General features: G+C 46.7%; 3 protein-coding genes and 1 non-coding gene across 4 annotated transcripts in view; 1 reads left to right on the top strand and 3 right to left on the bottom strand.

The window, feature by feature from the left end:
• The window catches only part of VIPAS39 (VPS33B interacting protein, apical-basolateral polarity regulator, spe-39 homolog), a 47,327-nt gene extending 43,900 nt beyond the window's left edge, over positions 1-3,427 (bottom strand). The window contains exon 1 of the mRNA XM_081830141.1: positions 3,301-3,427. The gene's annotated coding sequence lies outside the window, so the exon portion shown is untranslated. The remainder of the gene's footprint in view (positions 1-3,300) is intronic.
• Positions 1,240-8,554, top strand: LOC145723329 (uncharacterized). The gene is made up of 4 exons (XM_081829745.1): positions 1,240-1,380; positions 1,891-1,957; positions 2,963-3,946; positions 8,369-8,554. Exons 1-4 carry the CDS (start codon positions 1,240-1,242, stop codon positions 8,548-8,550), a joined length of 1,374 nt encoding a protein of 457 aa, XP_081685871.1. The 3' UTR covers positions 8,551-8,554.
• LOC115936767 (U6 spliceosomal RNA) lies at positions 8,395-8,501 on the bottom strand. The gene has a single exon (XR_004072163.1). It is a non-coding gene; the product is annotated as a U6 spliceosomal RNA (small nuclear RNA).
• Positions 8,555-9,085: 531 nt separating the features above from the next.
• The window catches only part of SPTLC2 (serine palmitoyltransferase long chain base subunit 2), a 97,409-nt gene continuing 88,019 nt past the window's right edge, over positions 9,086-18,475 (bottom strand). The window contains exon 12 of the mRNA XM_081830138.1: positions 9,086-14,520. Coding sequence (XP_081686264.1) covers positions 14,401-14,520 — 120 coding nt within the window. The 3' untranslated portion in view covers positions 9,086-14,400. The remainder of the gene's footprint in view (positions 14,521-18,475) is intronic.

Below are 18,475 nucleotides of genomic sequence, written 5' to 3'. Positions count from 1 at the left end.
CCCCGGCCTGGCAGCTGAGACCTTTCCACCCATCACGCCCCTCCTGCACTCCAGCCCTTGATGCCAGGCTGGATGACGCCCAGGACCGAAGTGCTGACTGAGCACCCCGGCCGTATGTATGACGCTGCCCCAGGCCCACAGGCTCCTGCCTCTGGGCCTGAGCTCTTCACTCTCAGCCCGTCCCCTCACGTGTGCGTCCTTCCGTGGGGACCGCATCCCTGCTGCTACGGCAGGAGCGCCTGCAGCTCCACCCCATGGAGGACCCTTCCTGCGGGGCAGTCCGTGCAGCCTGGAATGCTGTCCCCTCCCTCCTCTCTCTAGTTCTCATCTCCATCACCCTCTTGTGGTCCCAAGTCCTCAACTCTTTCCCCCACCCCCAGGTCTTCCCTTGCCTGCCCAGGAGGTGGTGGGTGCCAGGGCGAGGTGTCCAGGGGTCCCGGAGTTAAGCCAAGCTGGGTTTCAATCCAGCTGCAGAACCGTGGGTTAGTTATTAGACCCACTGTCCGTTTCCTCATCCCTAAAATGAGGAAAACAAGACAAGGAACACAAAATGCTAGGCTGTGGCTGTTTGGGTGGTGTTCTGATCCGAACTAGAGCAGAAGACCCCAAGGCAGAGCTCCGTCATTCCTTGCCCCTTGTTGCGAGTACATCCTATAGACCAGAGCCTCTAAACCTGCACACTCTTGTCATTTGGGGTCGTATAATTCTTCGTTGTGCATTGTAACATATTTAGCAGCATCCCTGGCGTTGAGCCACTAGATGCCTGTGGCACCCACTCCTTGACAGAGACAGACATTGCCCAGGGCTTCCTGAGAGACGCCCCTCCCCTCACCATTGTTGGCAACCACTGCTGTAGACAAATCCAGAGGAACTGAACAGCCCCTGGCTGTTATGGTGCCCACCAAATCCTTGTAACGACGATGCCACACACATGCACCGTGCTTTCTCACCCAGCAGGCCAGCCGACAGAATGGGCTCTCTTACTCCCATTTGATTGTGGGGGTAAACTGAGGCTCAGCAACAGGCCTGCCCAGAGAGAGGGTGGCACATTCTGTTCCTGATGCTGATGATGTCAAGACTTTTCAAGACTTCAGATGAGCAGGCTGGGGTATGTCAGGCAAAGATGGACCACAATGTCCCTGGTATAGCTCTTGAAATGACAGCCCTGGCTCCCAAGCTCAGTTAGGCTTACCGGCTCAGTGCCTTGATATTTCCCTCTGGAAAATGGGAATAACACCCATGTGCGACAATGAAATAACATCACATAAAGTACTTCACACGGACTCTGCAAGGCCCAGAGAAGGCTTACTTTCCCTCAGTCATCCTGTACCTTTAGATCGGCTTATGTTCTTCAGCTTCTTCTTCGAAATCTTTGGAGTTGTCAGTTATTTCTGACATATCACCTAAGGCCCTAGAATAGCACTCTGCCTTATCTCAACAGGATTTCTTAGCTAACACCTTGATGTGGAACAGCTTTAACACACATCACACAGACTTATGAAGCAATGTTTGAGCTAGATGGGATCACGGAGATGACTTAGCCCCTTATTTTAAATGTCAGGAAATCATCCAAGGTGAGTCATACATGAGTTAATGACCCACTGGGACCAGAACTCCAGGCCTGGGATCCAAGCTCTGTTTTTCCTTCATGGCACTAATTTGCTTTAACATGTTTTTGAGGGTTCCGCCAGGCCCTATTCTAGGGCTGGGGATATGATTTTGGCTCTGAAATAACTCATCCTCTAGGTTAGTCTTGGGGGAAGATCTGGCAAACATATAAAAAATAATCACAATACAAACCAGTAAGTACTAAAATAGAAAATATGTCAAATGAGTAGGGGAAAAAATGTCAATTCAATTAATTGTATGACCACTGTCATCTCCACCTAGGAGGTGGGACTGGCCAGGGGCTGTTCAGTTCTTCTGGATTTGTCTACAGCAGTGGTTGCCAACAATGGTGAGGGGAGGGGCGTCCCTCAGGAAGCCCTGGGCAATGTCTGTCTCTGTCCAGGAGTGGGTGCCACAGGCATCTAGTGGCTCAACGCCAGGGATGCTGCTAAATATGCTACAATGCACAACGAAGAATTATACGACCCCAAATGACAGGAGTGTGCAGGTTTAGAGGCTCTGGTCTATAGGATGTACTCGCAACAAGGGGCAAAAATTGGACATTAGGGGCAAAAAATCTTGGATATTACAATGGTTTGTAACACACCAAAGTGCCATAGTACACAGACAGTATATTTATGGTATTAAAATTTCAGTGGGAGAGGCATTGAGGGGGAAAAATATCTAAAAGTCTCCTTAGGAGGGCAGCATTGAAAAAAAAGGTGAATAAACACCAGTCCACAGAGACCCCAAGTACCAGGCCCTTGCTTCCCAGGCCTCTTGAGGGCCTCAACAGCCTAGGCACTACTAGCCCCCCCAAGCTGGGGTACCACTCACCCACCAGTCTCCTGCACCCAGCTGGGCCTCTGGTGTCTTCATATAGAAAATGGGAAGAACTACTCTGTCCTCCTCCTGGAATAGCTCAGTGCATGGGAGGAGCCAGGACCCCCTGCCACACCAGCCTGCATTCCCCGGAGGGTTTTGTCCCCATGCGGATGAGTGTCCACGGCAGTCCACGGAGGAATGGCTGGACTGCTGGACCCGGTGCAAGGAGGCAGGTTTTGACAGACCGTGGTTCCTCTCCACCTCTAAACCACTCTTTTTCAACTCACTCCTCTGTTTTCAGTCGCACCCCCAAAGCCCACTCACAGGCCACCCAGAAAGTGCCCCCCGCCCATCAGGTCTTAGCGACCTCTTCTGCTCTTCCAAGTACATAGTAATATCAAGGTCTCTGGCTGATCTTACTCCCCTGCAAGTTGAAAGACCCCACTCACTACCTCATCTCATCTCAATTCACACCCAAAGGGACTCAAATCCTCTGCAGGTCTGAAATCCTCTGCAGGTCTGATTTGAGGCTGCACCGGCTGGTTATTCGGCCGGTCCAATCTCAGCAACTCCGCGCAGCGCCGCGTTCGGCTCCCACCATCCCGGCTCCTCTCGGAGCGCGCCCCTGGACGGGATGGGGGAGGCGCGGGCTGCAGGAGACGTTCGCTCAGGGCGAGGCAGCCGCGGGCGGGGGAGGCCGGGCTGTCCCGCGGGGTCCGCGCCCCGCGCTCAGCCCAGAAGTGGAGTCTCTCCCCCGCTGGCCCGCCACCCGGCCAAGACGGGGGCTCCCACAGGTCCGGCGCACATGGCCCCCTCCCCGCGCCCGCCCTCGGAGGTCGCCGCTCGCGCCCCGGCCCCGCCGCTCACCTCCGCCGCCTCGCGGGGCTCCGGGGCCGCGGCTTCCTCAGGGGGAGCGCCCGGCTCTCGGCCAGCAGCGCCGCCAGCAGCACCACGCCGAGGAGGAGCCCCGCGCGGCCGGGCAGTCGAGGCGTCGTCTCCCTCCCGGCGCTGCTCCGCGCCAGGCCTCCGGAGCGGCTCCCGCGCGTCCCTTCGCGCCGGGCCTCGCCTCCTCCAGGGCCGGGAGCGCGCGGGCCGTGGGGGCGCGCGGAGCTCGGCGCGGGGGGGTGGGGGCAGACAGGCGGCCGCGGGGGCGCGCGGGGCGGAGAGCGCCGCGCCTTTCTCGGGTCAGCGCCCGGGTCGTCCTCCGCGCTTCCCGGAGGGGCGGCTCCTAGGCGCGCCCCGACAGTCTCGGCCGGGCGGGCGGCTCCCTTTGATCTGGCCGCCTCCCCGCCCTGTGTCCCCGCCGCTGTCGCCGTCGTAGCCCCAAGCGAATTCCTGGCCGAGGGACGTCGCAGCGGCCGGCTCGCTCCAGCCCCGCGCTGCCGCTCCCGCGGGTCGCCCTCCCGGCGGGCGCGCCGACGGCGACGCGACACTCGGACCGCCGGGGCCCGGCGGGCGGGGGACGCGCCGCACCCCACGCGGGAGCCCTCAGCTCTTGGGCTTATACCTCGAGGTAGGTTTGCTCGGGGAGGGAGGCCAGGAAGTCACCCCCCCCCGCCCCAAAGCTCCCCCAGCTCCTCTGCTGGAGGTGGAGCCCAGAGAAACACCTGCCACCGTGCGCCCGATTTCCTCAGGATGTTCTCAGAGCATGTCAAAAACCCAGAGAGGCTTGAGACTCAGATGTGAGCATAAAGTCCCAGAAGGACAGCAAACGGCTGGACACGTGTGAGGTCGTGGTCAGAAGATCGTGCCCTGCCACTGGGTGTCACCTAGTTTTATCCTGGGTAAAACAATGGGACCACCCACTCCCTCTAGCGAGACACTCGTGCGGGGGATCCTCATGTGTAGGGTACCCGGGTCATGAAATAAAAGCTCGGCTCATGATAAACATCAAGAAGTCGGAGGAGCAGTGACAATTTTTGTGGCCTGATGGGGATTGTGAAGGATTGTAAGCACAGTGACATAAGGCAGGTGGGGGGGCGGGCAGGACTGGAGGGTTGGGGTTTGGACAGGTGAGTGAGGAGCAGGCAGAAGACACTAGGAAGGTGGCCACTCAGGGGCCACAAAGGCTGCCTAGTTTCAGGGCAGGGATAACAGATCCCTGGCGGTGCTGGGGAGGATGGCCAAGAAACCCGCCATAGGGGTAAAACCTGGGATCTGGGTTTAGCCAAAGTGAAACTCTTAGGGGACCGAGCACAGTTGAGAGAAACGACTTCTATCTGCAACAGCACAGCCCAGGACTCGCCAGTGTTTGGTGCATCACAGGGATTACAACCTGGGCCTGGAGTTGGCCACGGGGGTTTGAATCCTGCTTCTAGGCCGTGATCGTATGGTGGTTAGTACTCTGTGTTGTGAATCCTGCTTCTACCATTTATTTATTTATTTATTTGTTTATTTTTTTAAGATTTTATTTATTTATTTGAGAGAGAGAGAATGAGAGAGAGCACGAGAGGGAAGAGGGTCAGAGGGAGAAGCAGACCCCCTGCCGAGCAGGGAGCCCGATGAGGGACTCCATCCAGGGACTCCAGGATCATGACCTGAGCCGAAGGCAGCTGCTTAACCGACTGAGCCACCCAGACGCCCTAAAAGAGAATTCTTTTTTTTTTTTTTTTTTTAAGATTTATTTATTTGAGAGAGCGAGAATGAGAGAGAGAGAGAGTACATGACGGGGGGAGGGTCAGAGGCAGAAGCAACGCCCCGCCGAGCAGGGAGCCCGATGCGGGACTCGATCCCGGGACTCCAGGATCATGACCTGAGCCGAAGGCAGTCGCTTAACCAACTGAGCCACCCAGGCGCCCTCTACCATTTATTAATAAGTTATCATTGGACAAGGCCTTTGACCTCTTGTTGCTTTTGTCATTTATAAAAGTGTGTGTGGGTGGGGGAGTACTGACCTTGCAGATGTAAGGAGTAAATAAGAATCTGTGTTAAAGAATTTCATTAGGATGAAGTTGTCATTTTTTGGTCAAAAGGGTCAAACATTGGCAATTTCATGTGGCTCTACCTAATAAGATGCTTGGTACACGGTAAACACTCAAATGGTAGCCAAAAAAAATTGGCCTTTGAGCACCTGCTACACCATATGGCTTTTTCTAGACGAAAGGTGAGGCTACCTTGTTCTTTGTTTTTTAGGATTTCTTTTTCACACCCAACCTATTTTGTCTTTTCATCAAACTTCTGCACCTTCCACCAGATCAAAGTTAGAGCTCAAGTTCATTCCTTTGGATGGACCTGTCTCTGAGTCAGTCGCTACAGCTGTGCTCCAAGCCCTTCTCCGAGCCCTCACCCCCACCCCCCTTTACCTAGACAGCTGTCGTAGCCTCCTGACTGGTCCTGCTAGATCCACTCTTGTTCTCACTGCCTCCTCACCAGTGCTGTTGCTTATCTTCTCTGGAAAACAACGCATGGTCTGATACAGCCTTCTGAGTTAATCTGATTCTAGTCTTTCATTCTTTGAGCTACTTTACTACTCTGTAGGTTGTAGGTAAGAATAGTAAAATCAGGGGTGCCTGGGTGGCTCAGTCGTTAAGCATCTGCCTTCGGCTCAGGTCATGATCCCAGGGTTCTGGGATTGAGTCCCGCATTGGGCTCCTTGCTCCAGGGGAAGCCTGCTTCTCCCTCTCCCACTCCCCCTGCTTGTGTTCCTTCTCTCGCTTTGTCTCTCTGTCAAATAAATAAATAAAATCTTAAAAAAAAAAAAGAATAGTAAAATCATTCTTGTCTATAGAAATGCAAATTATGTCCTGTCCTCTAGAGGCGCATTTGACCTCCCAATGTGGAAGCAACCAGTTTTGCCTTCATTTGCACATTCATTTCAATATTCTTGTTCTAGAAATTTTGTTTTTCAGTATCTCCTTTGATTGCTTGTCATATCCTTACCAGTTTCCTCATTCAGGAGTTAAATAAAATCTTTAACTCATGTTCATTTTTATATCTGTAAAGGGAGTCATGATTTTTTTGAGAATGACCTTCTAACAGTCTTGTTGTACCCAGTTAATTCCTACCTCCCCAGTCTTGGCTCCCAGCAACCACTTGTCCACTCTCTGTCATGGTAGGTTAGTTTTGCCTTTCTAGACTTTCGTATTAATAGAATCATATTTATGTATTCTTTTGTGTTTGGCTTCTTTATTTGAACATGTTTCTAAGATTCATCCATATAGTTGTAGGTATCAGCCATTGTTCCTTCTCACTGCTGAGTAGTATTCTATCACATGAACATACTACAATTTGATTATCCATTCACAATGCTGGCATTTAGATTGTTTCTAGTTTAGGGCTATTATGAATAAAGTAGCTGTGAATATTCAAGTGCAAACGTGCGCATGCTTTCACTTCTCTTAGGTGAATGAAATTGCTGCCCCCAAACTGCCGAATTGTTTTCTCAAATGGCTGTGCACTTTGCATTCCCACATCTTTGCCAACACTTGATATTGTAACTTTTTTTTTTTAAAGATTTTATTTATGTGACAGAGAGAGACACAGCGAGAGAGGGAACATAAGCAGGGGGAGTGGGAGAGGGAGAAGCAGGCTTCCCGCAGAGCAGGGAGCCCGATGTGGGGCTCGATCCCAGGACCCTGAGATCATGACCTGAGCCGAAGGCAGATGCTTAACAACTGAGCCACCCAGGCGCCCCATTATTGTAACTTTTTTTGAATTTAGCCATTCTAGTGGGTGGGTGAGTGGTGGAATCTTATTATAGTTTTAATTTGCATTTCCCCGATGACCAGAGATGTTGAACATTTTTCCATGTGCTTTTTTGGCCATTAGTATATCTCCCTTTGTGATGAGTCTGTTCAAATCTTTTGGGGCGCCTGGCTGGCTCAGTGGGTTAAGCATCTACTCTTGGTTTTGGCTCAAGTCGTGATCTCAGGGTCCCACATCAGGCTCTCTGCTGAGCGCAGAGTCTGCTCGTCCCTTTCCCTCCCCTCTGCTCCTCACCTGGCATGCCTGTGCATGTGCACTCTCTCAAATAGATAAAATCTTTTTAAAAATAAAATATCTTTTTAAAAATCTTTTATTTACTTGAGAGAGTGAGCATGAGTGGGAACGTGGGGGTGGGCGGGGCGGGTAGGGGCAGAGGGAAAGGGAGCAGACTCCCCACTGAGCAGGAGCCCGATGAGGGGCTCAATCCCAGGACCCTGAGATCATGACCTGAGCTGAAGGCAGACACTTAACTGACAACCACCTAGGTGCCCCACCCCCAAATAAAATCTTTAAAAAGTGTTCAAACCTTTTCCCTATTTTTTATTTTTTTTAAAGATTTTATTTATTTAACAGACACACAGCGAGAGAGGGAACACAAGCAGGGGGAGTGGGAGAGGGAGAAGCAGTCTTCCCGTGGAGCAGGGAGCCCGATGTGGGGTTTGATCCCAGGACCCCCGGGACCATGACCTGAGTCAAAGGCAGATGCTTAATGACTGAGCCACCCAGGCGCCCCTTCCCTGTTTTTTAGTGAATAGTCTTGCCTTATTGAGTTTTAAGGGTTCTTTCTATACTCTGGATGGAAAGCCTTTGTTAGATATATATTGTGGATGTTTTATCCTAGTCTGGAGTTTGCATTTTCCCTTTATCAAGCCTTAAAGTTTTCATTTTGATGAAGTAGTTTATCAATATTTTTGAGCCCTGTTTTTGTGTTCTAAGAAATTGTTGCCTAATCCAGAGAACCAGATTTTCTTTTATATTTTCTCTTGGAAGTTTTATAGTTTTGATGTTCAGATCTATGGTTTGAGTTATTGTATATGATGTGAGGTAAGGGTTAAAAGTCTTTTCCCCTAGATACTCAGTTCCGGCACCATTAGCTGACTAACCGTACTTTCCTGGTTGAATTAACTTGGCACTTTTGTCGAAAATTAACTACCCATATATATGTGGGTCTATTTCTGGACTTTTTATTTTTATTTTAGTATGTTAATATACAGTGTTATATTTGTTTCAGTGATTCAACAATTGTATACGTTTCTCGGAAATATGGAATGCTTCGTGAATTTGCGTTTCATCCTTGCGCAAGGGCCATGCCTCTCTTCCCCGTATCACTGCAATTTTAGTGTAAGTGCTGCTGAAGTGAGCACTATCTCTGGACTTTTATGGTGTCTTATTTGTTCTCTCTGGCCATTCTAATGCTAAATGCAGTCTTGGTTACTATAGCTCTGTAAAAAGCTTTGAAATCAGGTACTACAACTTCTTTTTCAAAATTGTTTTGGCTAGTCTAGGTCCTTTGCATGTCCATATACATTTTACCAACTTGCCAATGTCTACCAAAAGAGCACACTAGGGATCTTTTTCAATGCTTGCAAACCTTCCTTGGTTTTCCCCAATGTGTAATATCACTGCTCACCCCCGACAGCCCAGCGCAGCAAACCTCTGCCTCCTCCTCGCCAGCCCGCCTTGTCATCCTTCCCTTTGCTCCTGGAGCATCGGATCCTCCGTGCCTTAGAAAAGTTTTCTCTGTCACCTCTAGACCACAACCGGTTATGTGTTTTTATCATGCTCTTTACTTTTCCTTCACAGCACTTACCAGTTTGTAAAATGATATATGTGTCCCTATGCTTACTTGTTTACTATTTGTTTGCTGCTGGTATTGGTCATACTCAGTGCAGTGCCTAGCATGGAAACAGCACTCAGTATTTATTGGTTGAATGAATAAAGGCAGAGACAGCTTTCTGAATAGTTTATTTGGGCAAAACAATGTATTTGCATGGGATGACTCTTACGTCATCTCAAGTAGTTCCCCTCCGGTTCTTAACATGTACTCTCAAACGGATACACCTAACCCAACCCATCATTTAGAGCTTCACAGTCATCCAACAAGGTTAAAAAAAAAATCATCTGGCAAAAACAGGAGACGGGGGTAAGAGAGAAAGAGAGAAGCATGACATTTTTAACACATTACTAGAATTTAAAATTTTTTATTTATATTTTCCCCTCTCTCTCAGATTATGTAAGCATCACAGCAATGGAGAGGGATTATCACAGCACCTCTTGCAAAGTCCAGTTTACAGGCAAATTGGTCAATGGAAAAATAAAGGCCAACAAAATAAGATCTCGGCTCCCCATAAGTGATTTCTCTATTCTTACTCTCTTTCCCCCTTCTCTTAATGTTTGCTACCTTTATACAGAGAGGGATCATCAAGACCGTGTGGGCATGCTGGCTGACCTGACACAGTGATCTCACCAGTATCCTGTAAAGGACCATCAAGGATGCTTTTTATCATTCCAACCATTGGTTTAACATCACTGAGGTAACACGACCTACCTACCCCGGTCAGGAATACGTCCCACATCCCCACAGAAGGCCTGCCCTGACCCACGGAGCTTTGCACAAGAAACCTGAAAACTGTGGGGGCAAAGCAGACTCGGAATGGACTCAAGGCTGCTGGTGCAGGGAGGGATCCACTTACCCACAGAGATGGCAACAAGGAAGGACACTGAGCACATCAGGGTAGTGCTCTCGTCTTTACCTTGCATTCACCTTCCCCACTACTTCTCCAAAGGAACAGAGCTTTGGGTATTGCTTCATCAAAAACACATAACCACAGTTTAATAACCACTGCATTCTTTAGGGTCAGTTTATTAGAACTCATCATACCACAAAGAGTCACAGTTCAAGGCCATCTATCGTGTGTACTATGTGGTAAACAAGACCTTGCCCACGGCTCCATCAAGCCACTCCCAAGGGCGGACTGGGTATACCTCCAGACTCACAAGAAGACTAGAATAATAAACAACTTCAGCAAGTCCGCAAGCTAAGTCCTTTGGATCCCCCGTCTAAAAAAGAATCTATAGCAAAAGGTGCTTGGAAAACAGAAGTCACTGGAAATGACAAAAGGGGCAACATTTTCCATACAATTAAAAGCAAAAGGATCATTGGCTCATCCTAGCATTTCTTCTGTATAAGGCAGGAAGCCAGCCTTCTAATTAGGCTATCTGGGCACATGGGCATTGGGTAGGAGCCTAAACACTACATTTCCTGTGGATAAATCTGAGGAGAGAAGAAGATATGCTTTTTGCCATGTGGAAGGTATTTTGATTAACTGGCTTAATGGATTAAGATGCCTGCTGGCTGGGCACTGAGCTTCCATGTTAAGCAGATAGCAGCAGATCTTTAGGTTCTGGGGCTGCATTTAAGCAAGTAGCTGCTCAAAAGCCAAGAAGAATCATTTGATTCTCATAACTCCCCCTTGACGACCACCTTGGGCTATGCTGAGTTTACCTGTGTGAAAGGCTCAATAGTTCTGATTTTCATGAAGACAGACATTGAAGGAAAAGCCCCCACACTCTTCCCCCTTTGCTGACCACATGAGTTGCAGCCAGAAGAGATGAAAGCCCATCTTGGCTTACCTGGAACACCAGGAAAGGAAAGACACTCTGGGAATTAGGTCACAGTAGTTCTTTATACAAGAGAACCTGGAGCCCGTCAGTTGTATCTACAAATTCTTACAAAATAAGAATTACCCAAATTCTTTTTCTTCACTGCCTATGGCATGACTAGCAGTCCTGTGCTGCTTCCCAATCCAGGACTAGGGGCCAGAGAGCCTCATCAGTTTGGAAAGGGAGCAGGGTTGGGGGGAGAAACAGGGAGGTAGTGGTTGGCAGCATTGCTTTTTTCCCCTTCCCTGAGAGGCCAGGAAGTCTCTCCATGTGAGCCATTCTTCCTCCTGGTTTTCACTAACAGAAATGAAGCAAAGCCTATTAAACACTACAGAATTCAGCCAGACTGGACTAGCCGTAACAAACTTAGATACAGCCTCCCTCAAGTAGGGAAGAAAGAAGTCCCCAGACTCCTCCTGAAATGTAAGGCTGTGTCCCAGGACAGGGTATCTGACCCAGCGATCCTCTAAGCACAGCACCACCATCGAGTTTTTCTCTGGAGTTGACATTCTAAAACTCAAGAATGGGAAGGTACAGAAAGGCCAAATGCAGGACAGAGGGATTGTAGAGACAAATCATTGGCACAATATTCCACTCCTGGGCTTCTGGAAGGGCGTTAAGCAAACGCAGCTGTCAGCCGTTGTTTTCTGATTAGTGTTCCAGGAGTCATTGTGTGCGTATAGCCCTCAGCCGTCGCCTAGGGTAGTTCTGTGCACCTCCGGGACTGCTTCAGGAAGAAGCGTGTTTTGACCATCTAAAGTCCTCACCCTGTCGTGAAAATTGAAGATAGTAACTACAGGACTAAACTGCTAAGTTCTTCAAATAAGCAAGCAGGACTTTGGGGTTGGGGAGACTAGGATGATTTTTAACGGGAAGAAATTTTCCAGAGCAAAGCAAAAAGTTAGAGTGCTCCAAGGACCCCACCCCTGAACACACACTTTCACTATTTACTTACTGTAGAGTGTGTGCCATATTTTAGGGTGAAACTTTTAAAATAAAGGTGGAGGAGAGTCTGCCACTGCCTCTTGATCCATTCTTCGTGATTCTGATGTCTCCTAGTTATAAATTTCCTGGTTTCTATTGTGATCAGCAGGAAAAGGTCTTGTAAGCCTGAAATGGATAAAGGCAATGCTAAATAGAAAGAGGGATCAGAGGAAGTGGTAAGGATTTGTCACATCTCTATTGACTGACTCCCGATTATCAGCTTTGGTAGTAACTGTTAGCTGACGCCTATGTGCATCCCATCAGATTCGTGAGTCAGGCTGTTGTTCAACCACGCACGGAACAATGCTTCAGTCTACTCCTTCCCAGTGACTATATTCGTATACGCCTGCATTTCCCCCAGTGCTTGGTTAAATAATGATACCTGTGATATGACTGGACTCTAGATTTCTATTACGGTCTCCAAGAGACAACTATCATGTAAAACATTTTGTCTTCTAGAAAGCAGAGGTTCTGGGTGGATCACAGTTTTGTCTCTTCAAAATAAACTTGTAACTTAACTACATTTATTCTGACATAACTTTGCACTAGCAAAGTGATATATATTACATATATATATATATAATGTATTTAAATGCCCATACTGACATTTTAAATTGCAGTGACTTCATGCAAACCAAAGTAAAAAGAGTAGCAAGGTAAGTTCATTGCTTGAAGTTTGGGACTTTTGCAAACCCTATACCATTTGATAACTGACTGCAGTGCAAAAGCTATCTGGTGTTCTAGTGGGGTTCTATGGTGAGGAACAAGATGTAAAGGTTAGCAATGTATTTTATTCTACAGGACTAGTGACTTAGTTACCACAATGTCTTTTTTTACCTCAGTTTGTCCATGCTAAATACAGTCCCTGCATTTCTACTTGGTTCTTTCATTCACCCTTTTCTATTCTTTAAAAAAGTAAAACAAAACCTTGGAGTATTTCCAAGGCTGAAGGCTCTCAGATGCTGAGAGTGACCAAAGAGAACTTAAGACATGAAAACAAAACTTCACCGACAATCCTGTTGCTCCCATCCTCCACCACTGTGTCTGCACAAGCACCGCGGCTGATGACAAGGAGCCCAGGAGAATTTCTACCAATACAAGGGGTGATTTCAAAAATAGAGACGTGCAAAGCTACTTTCACACAGTGTTTTCCCATTCTGTTCCTGATCCTTCCCCCATATTACTCGATGGCTACTAAAAGACAAGCTGGTCTTGGGCATAATAAAGTCAAAAGTTCTCTTCACTTAAGCTTTGGTCAACAGAAAAAAGGAAGAGCTTTAACATGGTGGTTTTCAGATTTGTTCTTTGGTCAAGCAGTTTAAAGCTCTCTGAAACTAGTCCCCTTACCTAGTATGAAAAGAGTCAAAATAGAGGATCCCAGTTTAGTGAAGATATGTGTTCAGAACTTCTCAGGGGGTGGGGGTGGCAGGGTGAGGAAATAAAAGAAAAAAGAGACCCTAAACCCCAGATGCCAGATTAGAATTGTCTTAGGACATTAAGAGTAAAGGAGAACTAGCACTCAGAAGAGTAATGTTTAAATGGGTCAGCTTCTAAAAAGGGTAAGTTAACTTTAATCCTTAAACAGGAACATGACAAATGATTTCTGAGCAGAGGATTTACCAACATTTTCTTTTATCAGTTTAAATCCTAATCTGGACCCAGACCCAGGCAGAGGCGCTGACAGTTCTGAAAGGCAGAAAGCAGTAGGAACCAAGCACGGACGTTCTGCCAGCTCTGTGCCCGCGGCCCCGGCCCCCGGGCCACTGTGCACACAGGACACACAGGGAGGCGGCAGGCGGCCTCACCACACAGGGCTGACCGGGGCGGGGGCGGGGGGGAGGCTTTCTCAACAATGTAAGCATTTTAAATAGCAGGTGGGAGTGTTAGTTTAGAGCTTAGGAAGGACCCAGAAATTGGACATACCCCTCAGACAGTGACCATCATCAATATCTGATGGTGAAAGAAGAAATCACCTGGTGACCAGAACAAGACCAAACCTTGGGAGGCTTCTGGCCAGGGCGAGCTGCACGACGAGGGGCAGTTTTTAGCCATGTTAGTGTTTACGGTTTTCCTTAAACAGCTGAACTTCAGACAAAAGGGAGAACACTTAGGTTGAACACTTGACTGGTTCAGTAAGGTTTCCAAGGTTGGCGGCCTCTGAGACCTGGACTGGGAGTAAGTGGAAGGCACTTGCTCCCTGGGGAGGAGGGCTGGGTGAGTCTCGAGGCTGCAGTGCCGGGGCGAGCAGGAGCTTTGGATGGGCCAAGTCTGTAGGCGGCGGGGAGAGGGTAATGGCCTGTGTGGTTAGCCAGGGCCAGGCTAGGGTCAGCGGGATTTCATAAGAAGAAGAGTTATAAAATAAAATATTTTTAATGGACAAAAAAGTAGAGTGAGGTCACCTCTTTTCTTAAAGGTGAAATGTAGCAAAGGAAGAATGTGAAGCAGTTTTTGTACTATTTACAAAATGCCATTTAGAACGAGGTGGCCACCGTCAGTAGTTGAGGAAACGTCTCTCGCGTGAGATGGCCACAGAAGTATGGTTCCTGGAACTGGCTCAGAAAGGCCACACGCTGTCCTGGGGGAGGGAGAGTTCCTCCAAGGGAGCACCAAAAAGGCTCAGTCTTCTGTTTCTTCATAGGTAGTCTCGTCAAAGGGCCTGTCCAGTAGAGGCACCAACCGATGACGGGAATACTTGAGTTGCAACAGGTCCCCAACTTCATCTATCTCCTTTAAAGCCTAAAAATATATAAGAGTAGAGGTTAGTCGGAGCCAGTAGGATGCAGGCATGCCTGGTGCTTTATGGTTCTAAAAACATCCATGGCACGATTATCCTCTCGTGTGACCATGTGCGTCTAGTGCATTAACTCTGATCAGACTACAGGACAGCTATGGAAAGAGCCACTTTTTGAGCAAGAACGTCAGGCTGGTCATGAATAATAGGTTGTGAAGAGCAGTTATGTAGGATAAAGGGTAGAGCTCATCAAAGTATGCTATGCTTAGGAGAAAAAGGAATATGCGCCCTGAACTGCCAGGCTGGCTACCACTGTCATTCGTCCTTTCATACTTCAGTCCTTGCTGTTTCTATTCAACTACAAGAAAACCGATGGGAAGTCTGCGTTGAGATGCTTCCTAGATACAAGATGAAGAGAGTCCCCAAAGTGCACTGAGGATCAGACTTAGTAAGAAAGAGGAGAAGCTGTTAGGAGACTCTGGGTAGGTCATGGACAGGGTGGGGGTGAGGTAGCAAGAATGGACAGAGCCGGAACTTAAACTCAGACATGAGTTTGAACTCTAAAATCCTAATCTTGAGAGATCATCTTATCTTCTCATCAAAAACTAGTTATCTCAGTGTAACTTTTCTTATAAAACTTCTTTTGTTTTTCAAAAAAAATTCAAGCACTAAGAAAAATTATGAAATGAAAAGTTTCTTCCTGATTGTTACACCCATCAGCTCACTGAGTTAACCTTTCCAAACAGCGGCAGAGTGTCAGAACAGAAAATCCCAATACAAGAAGGGGATACGTGTTCACGATTTCTCAGGAAAAATCTAATAGAAGGACATGGACACTCGAAGCCCCAGATACTTCTCAGAGAAATCCAAAGACGACTGTAAAAATATTGTAATCTTAGGTTCTAAGGCTTTTTAATAAAAGCACCTCACGCAGGCCTCACAATGCAGTTTCCATGGCAGCTCTCCAGCCCTATTATTCACTCCCCAGCACCTGTGGATATTACCCAGTGGATCCAGTGACAAATCTAGGGGGAAGGGCCTTAGCTTTGGAGATAGGGCTCTCTCCATGACACCATCTCATTAGACTAGGAAATGGTGAGGTGAGCAGTAGATGCCGGAATGTGACTGTCCAAATTCCCATCACATCATATACATCTGTCCACTCTTACATTCATAATTTCATATGAAAATTTATACCTTCTACTTCATAACAGGAGTCAGTCAGTTGAATATTAGTAAAAGACACATTTACCTGTTCTTAAATTTTAACTTTTATCTTTTAAAAAGATTTTATTTATTTATTTGAGAGAGAGAATGAATGAGTGGGGGGAGGGACAGAGGGAGAAAGAGAATCCTCAAACAGACTCCCCGCTGAGCACGGAGCCCAAAGAGGGGCTCAATCTCATGACCTGAGCGGAAATCAAGAGTCAGACACTTAACCGAGTGAGCCACCCAGGCGCCCCTAAATTTAACTTAAAAATCAGCATTCATAGGGGCGCCTGGGTGGCTCAGTCGGTTAAGTGTCTGCCTTCGGCTTAGGTCTTGATCTCTGGGTCCTGGGATAGAGCCCCACATTGGGCTTCCTGCTTGGCAGGGAGTCTGCTTCTCTCTCTCCCATCACTCATTCTCTCTCTCTCTCTCAAATAAAACCTTAAAAAAAAAAAATCAGCATTTGTAGAGAGAAAAAAACCCCACCAATAAATATTCCTTATTTATTCTAGCATAAGAAAAAAATTCTTCATTCCAAATGTGGAAAATATAGAAAGCAAATTAAGAGCTGGACCTCAGTATGCTTTCAGAACAGTGCTATCTTGGGGCGCCTGGGTGGCTCAGTCAGTTAAGTGTCTGCCTTTGGCTCAGGTCATGATTCCAGGGTCCTGTGATCGAGCCTCACATCAGGCTCCCTGCTCAGTGGGGGTCTGCTTCTCCCTCTCGTGTTCCCCCTGCTTATGCTCTCTAATAAATTAAAAAAAAAAAAAAAATCTTAAAAAGAAAAAAAAAAGAACAGTGGTTATCTTTAAGAAAGGTTTAACTGAAAGCTCCATATGGAAACAATTTAAGATTGAATTTCAGCTGGGAGAACCCATTAACCATTTATCCCCCCTGACCTCTGATATAGGATTTATTAATTTAAAACAACACACGACTAAGATCACAAAGTAAAAGACATTTATGAACTCTGACTTTAGAATATTTTTTTCATCGATGTAAAAAAAGAAAATGAATAGACAGAAAAACCCACAGTAGCCCAAAGGGATCTAGATTCCATAATTTCCTCTGATCCCATACCAAATATTTCAGATAAATAGGTTTTATTTACATAAAACTGTAACTAGAAACTGCCAGTTTGCCATTATGTGGGTCACCTGGTTTGAGTAGGAATAAGGGACCGTTACAAGTATCCTCATCTGTTAGCAGATAATCTACACTCAACCACTGGATTACAAGGTGAGATGGGTTCTAAGGGGGAAAAACATGTAAATCACAGAGTTGAGTTTGGTCCTTGAATGAGAGAATATTCTAGGACAGCTGTGCCCTGGAGCTGATCGATAACCTTGCCTTTCTCATTTTTAAAAATAACAGTTTTATTGTGATACAATTCACATGCCATAAAAGTCACCTTATTAAAGTGTACAATTCAGTGCTTCTTAGTATATTCACAGAGCTGTACAATTTTCATCAGTATCTAAAGTATTATCACCTTAAAAAAGAAACCCCATACTCACATCCTCACCCCTGCCTTCCCCAGGCCCTGACAACCATCAGTCTATTTTCTGACCCTATGGATTTGCCTATTCTGGGCATTTCATAATGTGGTCTTTTGTGCCTGGCTTCTTTTACGTAGCATGATGTTTTCGGGTTCATCCATGTTGTAGGGCTCCAACTTCATTCTTTTGCATGTGGTTATCCAGTTGTCCAGTACCATTTGTTGAAGAGACTATTCTTTCCCTATTAACTAGTCTGGGCTCTCTTGTAGAAAATCAACTGGCCATAGATGCTTGAGTGTATTTATGGACTCTCAATTCTCTTCTACCATTAGTCTACATGTCTATCCTTATGCTAGTCCACCACTGCCTTAATTACTGTAGCTTGTAGTAAGTTTCACATCTGGGAAGTTTGACTCCTCCGACTTAGATTTTCTCTCTCCGTACTGTTTTGGCTACCTGGGGTCCCTGAACAGTTCCATATAAACTTTTTTTAAAGGCAAGTCAAACTTTTAAACACCTAAATAGAAGAGAATGGAAGAAAAGCTGGTATCAGTGGGTTAAAAAAATAATCAGTGCAGAAATTGCTAGTAAGATTTTTGAGAAATGGGAAAATCTATTGAAAAAAATCTGAAAGGCACAATCAAAATAAAGATACAGTACCAGTAATAAACTGAATCCAATTTTCCAGTGTCAGAATGTGATTAAGAATATACTCATACTGGGGCGCCTGGGTGGCTCAGTCGTTAAGCGTCTGCCTTTGGCTCAGGTCATGGTCCCAGGGTCCTGGGATCGAGCCCCGCATCGGGCTCCCTGCTCCGCGGGAAGCCTGCTTCTCCCTCTCCCATTCCCCCTGCTTGTGTTCCCTCTCTCACTGTGTCTCTCTCTGTCAAATAAATAAAATCTTAAAAAAAAAAATATATATATATACTCATACTTGTGGAAGTTTTGTTATATAGAAATAAGGAAGAAAAATCAGTCTTCAGCTGCTCAGAAATAAAAATGTCAAATAAATTGCTCCAATGAACTCTTAAAAACATGTTATTCATAATATTCTTTAAGATTAGTAGCTCTCCAATGAATTAATGGGTACTTCTAGCAAATGCAGCTGACCCATGAACAACGAGGGTTTGAACTGTGTGTGGGTCCACTTACATGTGGATTTTTCCGATAAATACAGTACTATAAATGTCTTTTCCTTATGATCTTCTTAATAACATTTTCTTTCTTCTAGCTTACTTTATTGTAACACTAT

The sequence above is a fragment of the Leptonychotes weddellii genome, chromosome 9 (genome assembly GCF_054177405.1).
Source record: "Leptonychotes weddellii isolate Sample4059 chromosome 9, ASM5417740v2, whole genome shotgun sequence".
Lineage (NCBI taxonomy): Eukaryota > Metazoa > Chordata > Mammalia > Carnivora > Phocidae > Leptonychotes > Leptonychotes weddellii.
Note: the sequence above shows the minus strand (reverse complement) of the source record. Positions and strands in the feature narration are given on the sequence as shown.

Excerpts from the sequence above, each read along its gene's own strand:
- LOC145723329 (XM_081829745.1), top strand. The coding sequence starts at position 1,240 with ATGTGCGACAATGAAATAACATCACATAAAGTACTTCACACGGACTCT. Across the intron at positions 1,958-2,962 it reads AGCAGTGGTTGCCAACAATG|GCTGCACCGGCTGGTTATTC; the intron begins GTGAGGGGAGGG and ends GTCTGATTTGAG. Across the intron at positions 3,947-8,368 it reads TCTTGGGCTTATACCTCGAG|TGATTCAACAATTGTATACG; the intron begins GTAGGTTTGCTC and ends TATTTGTTTCAG.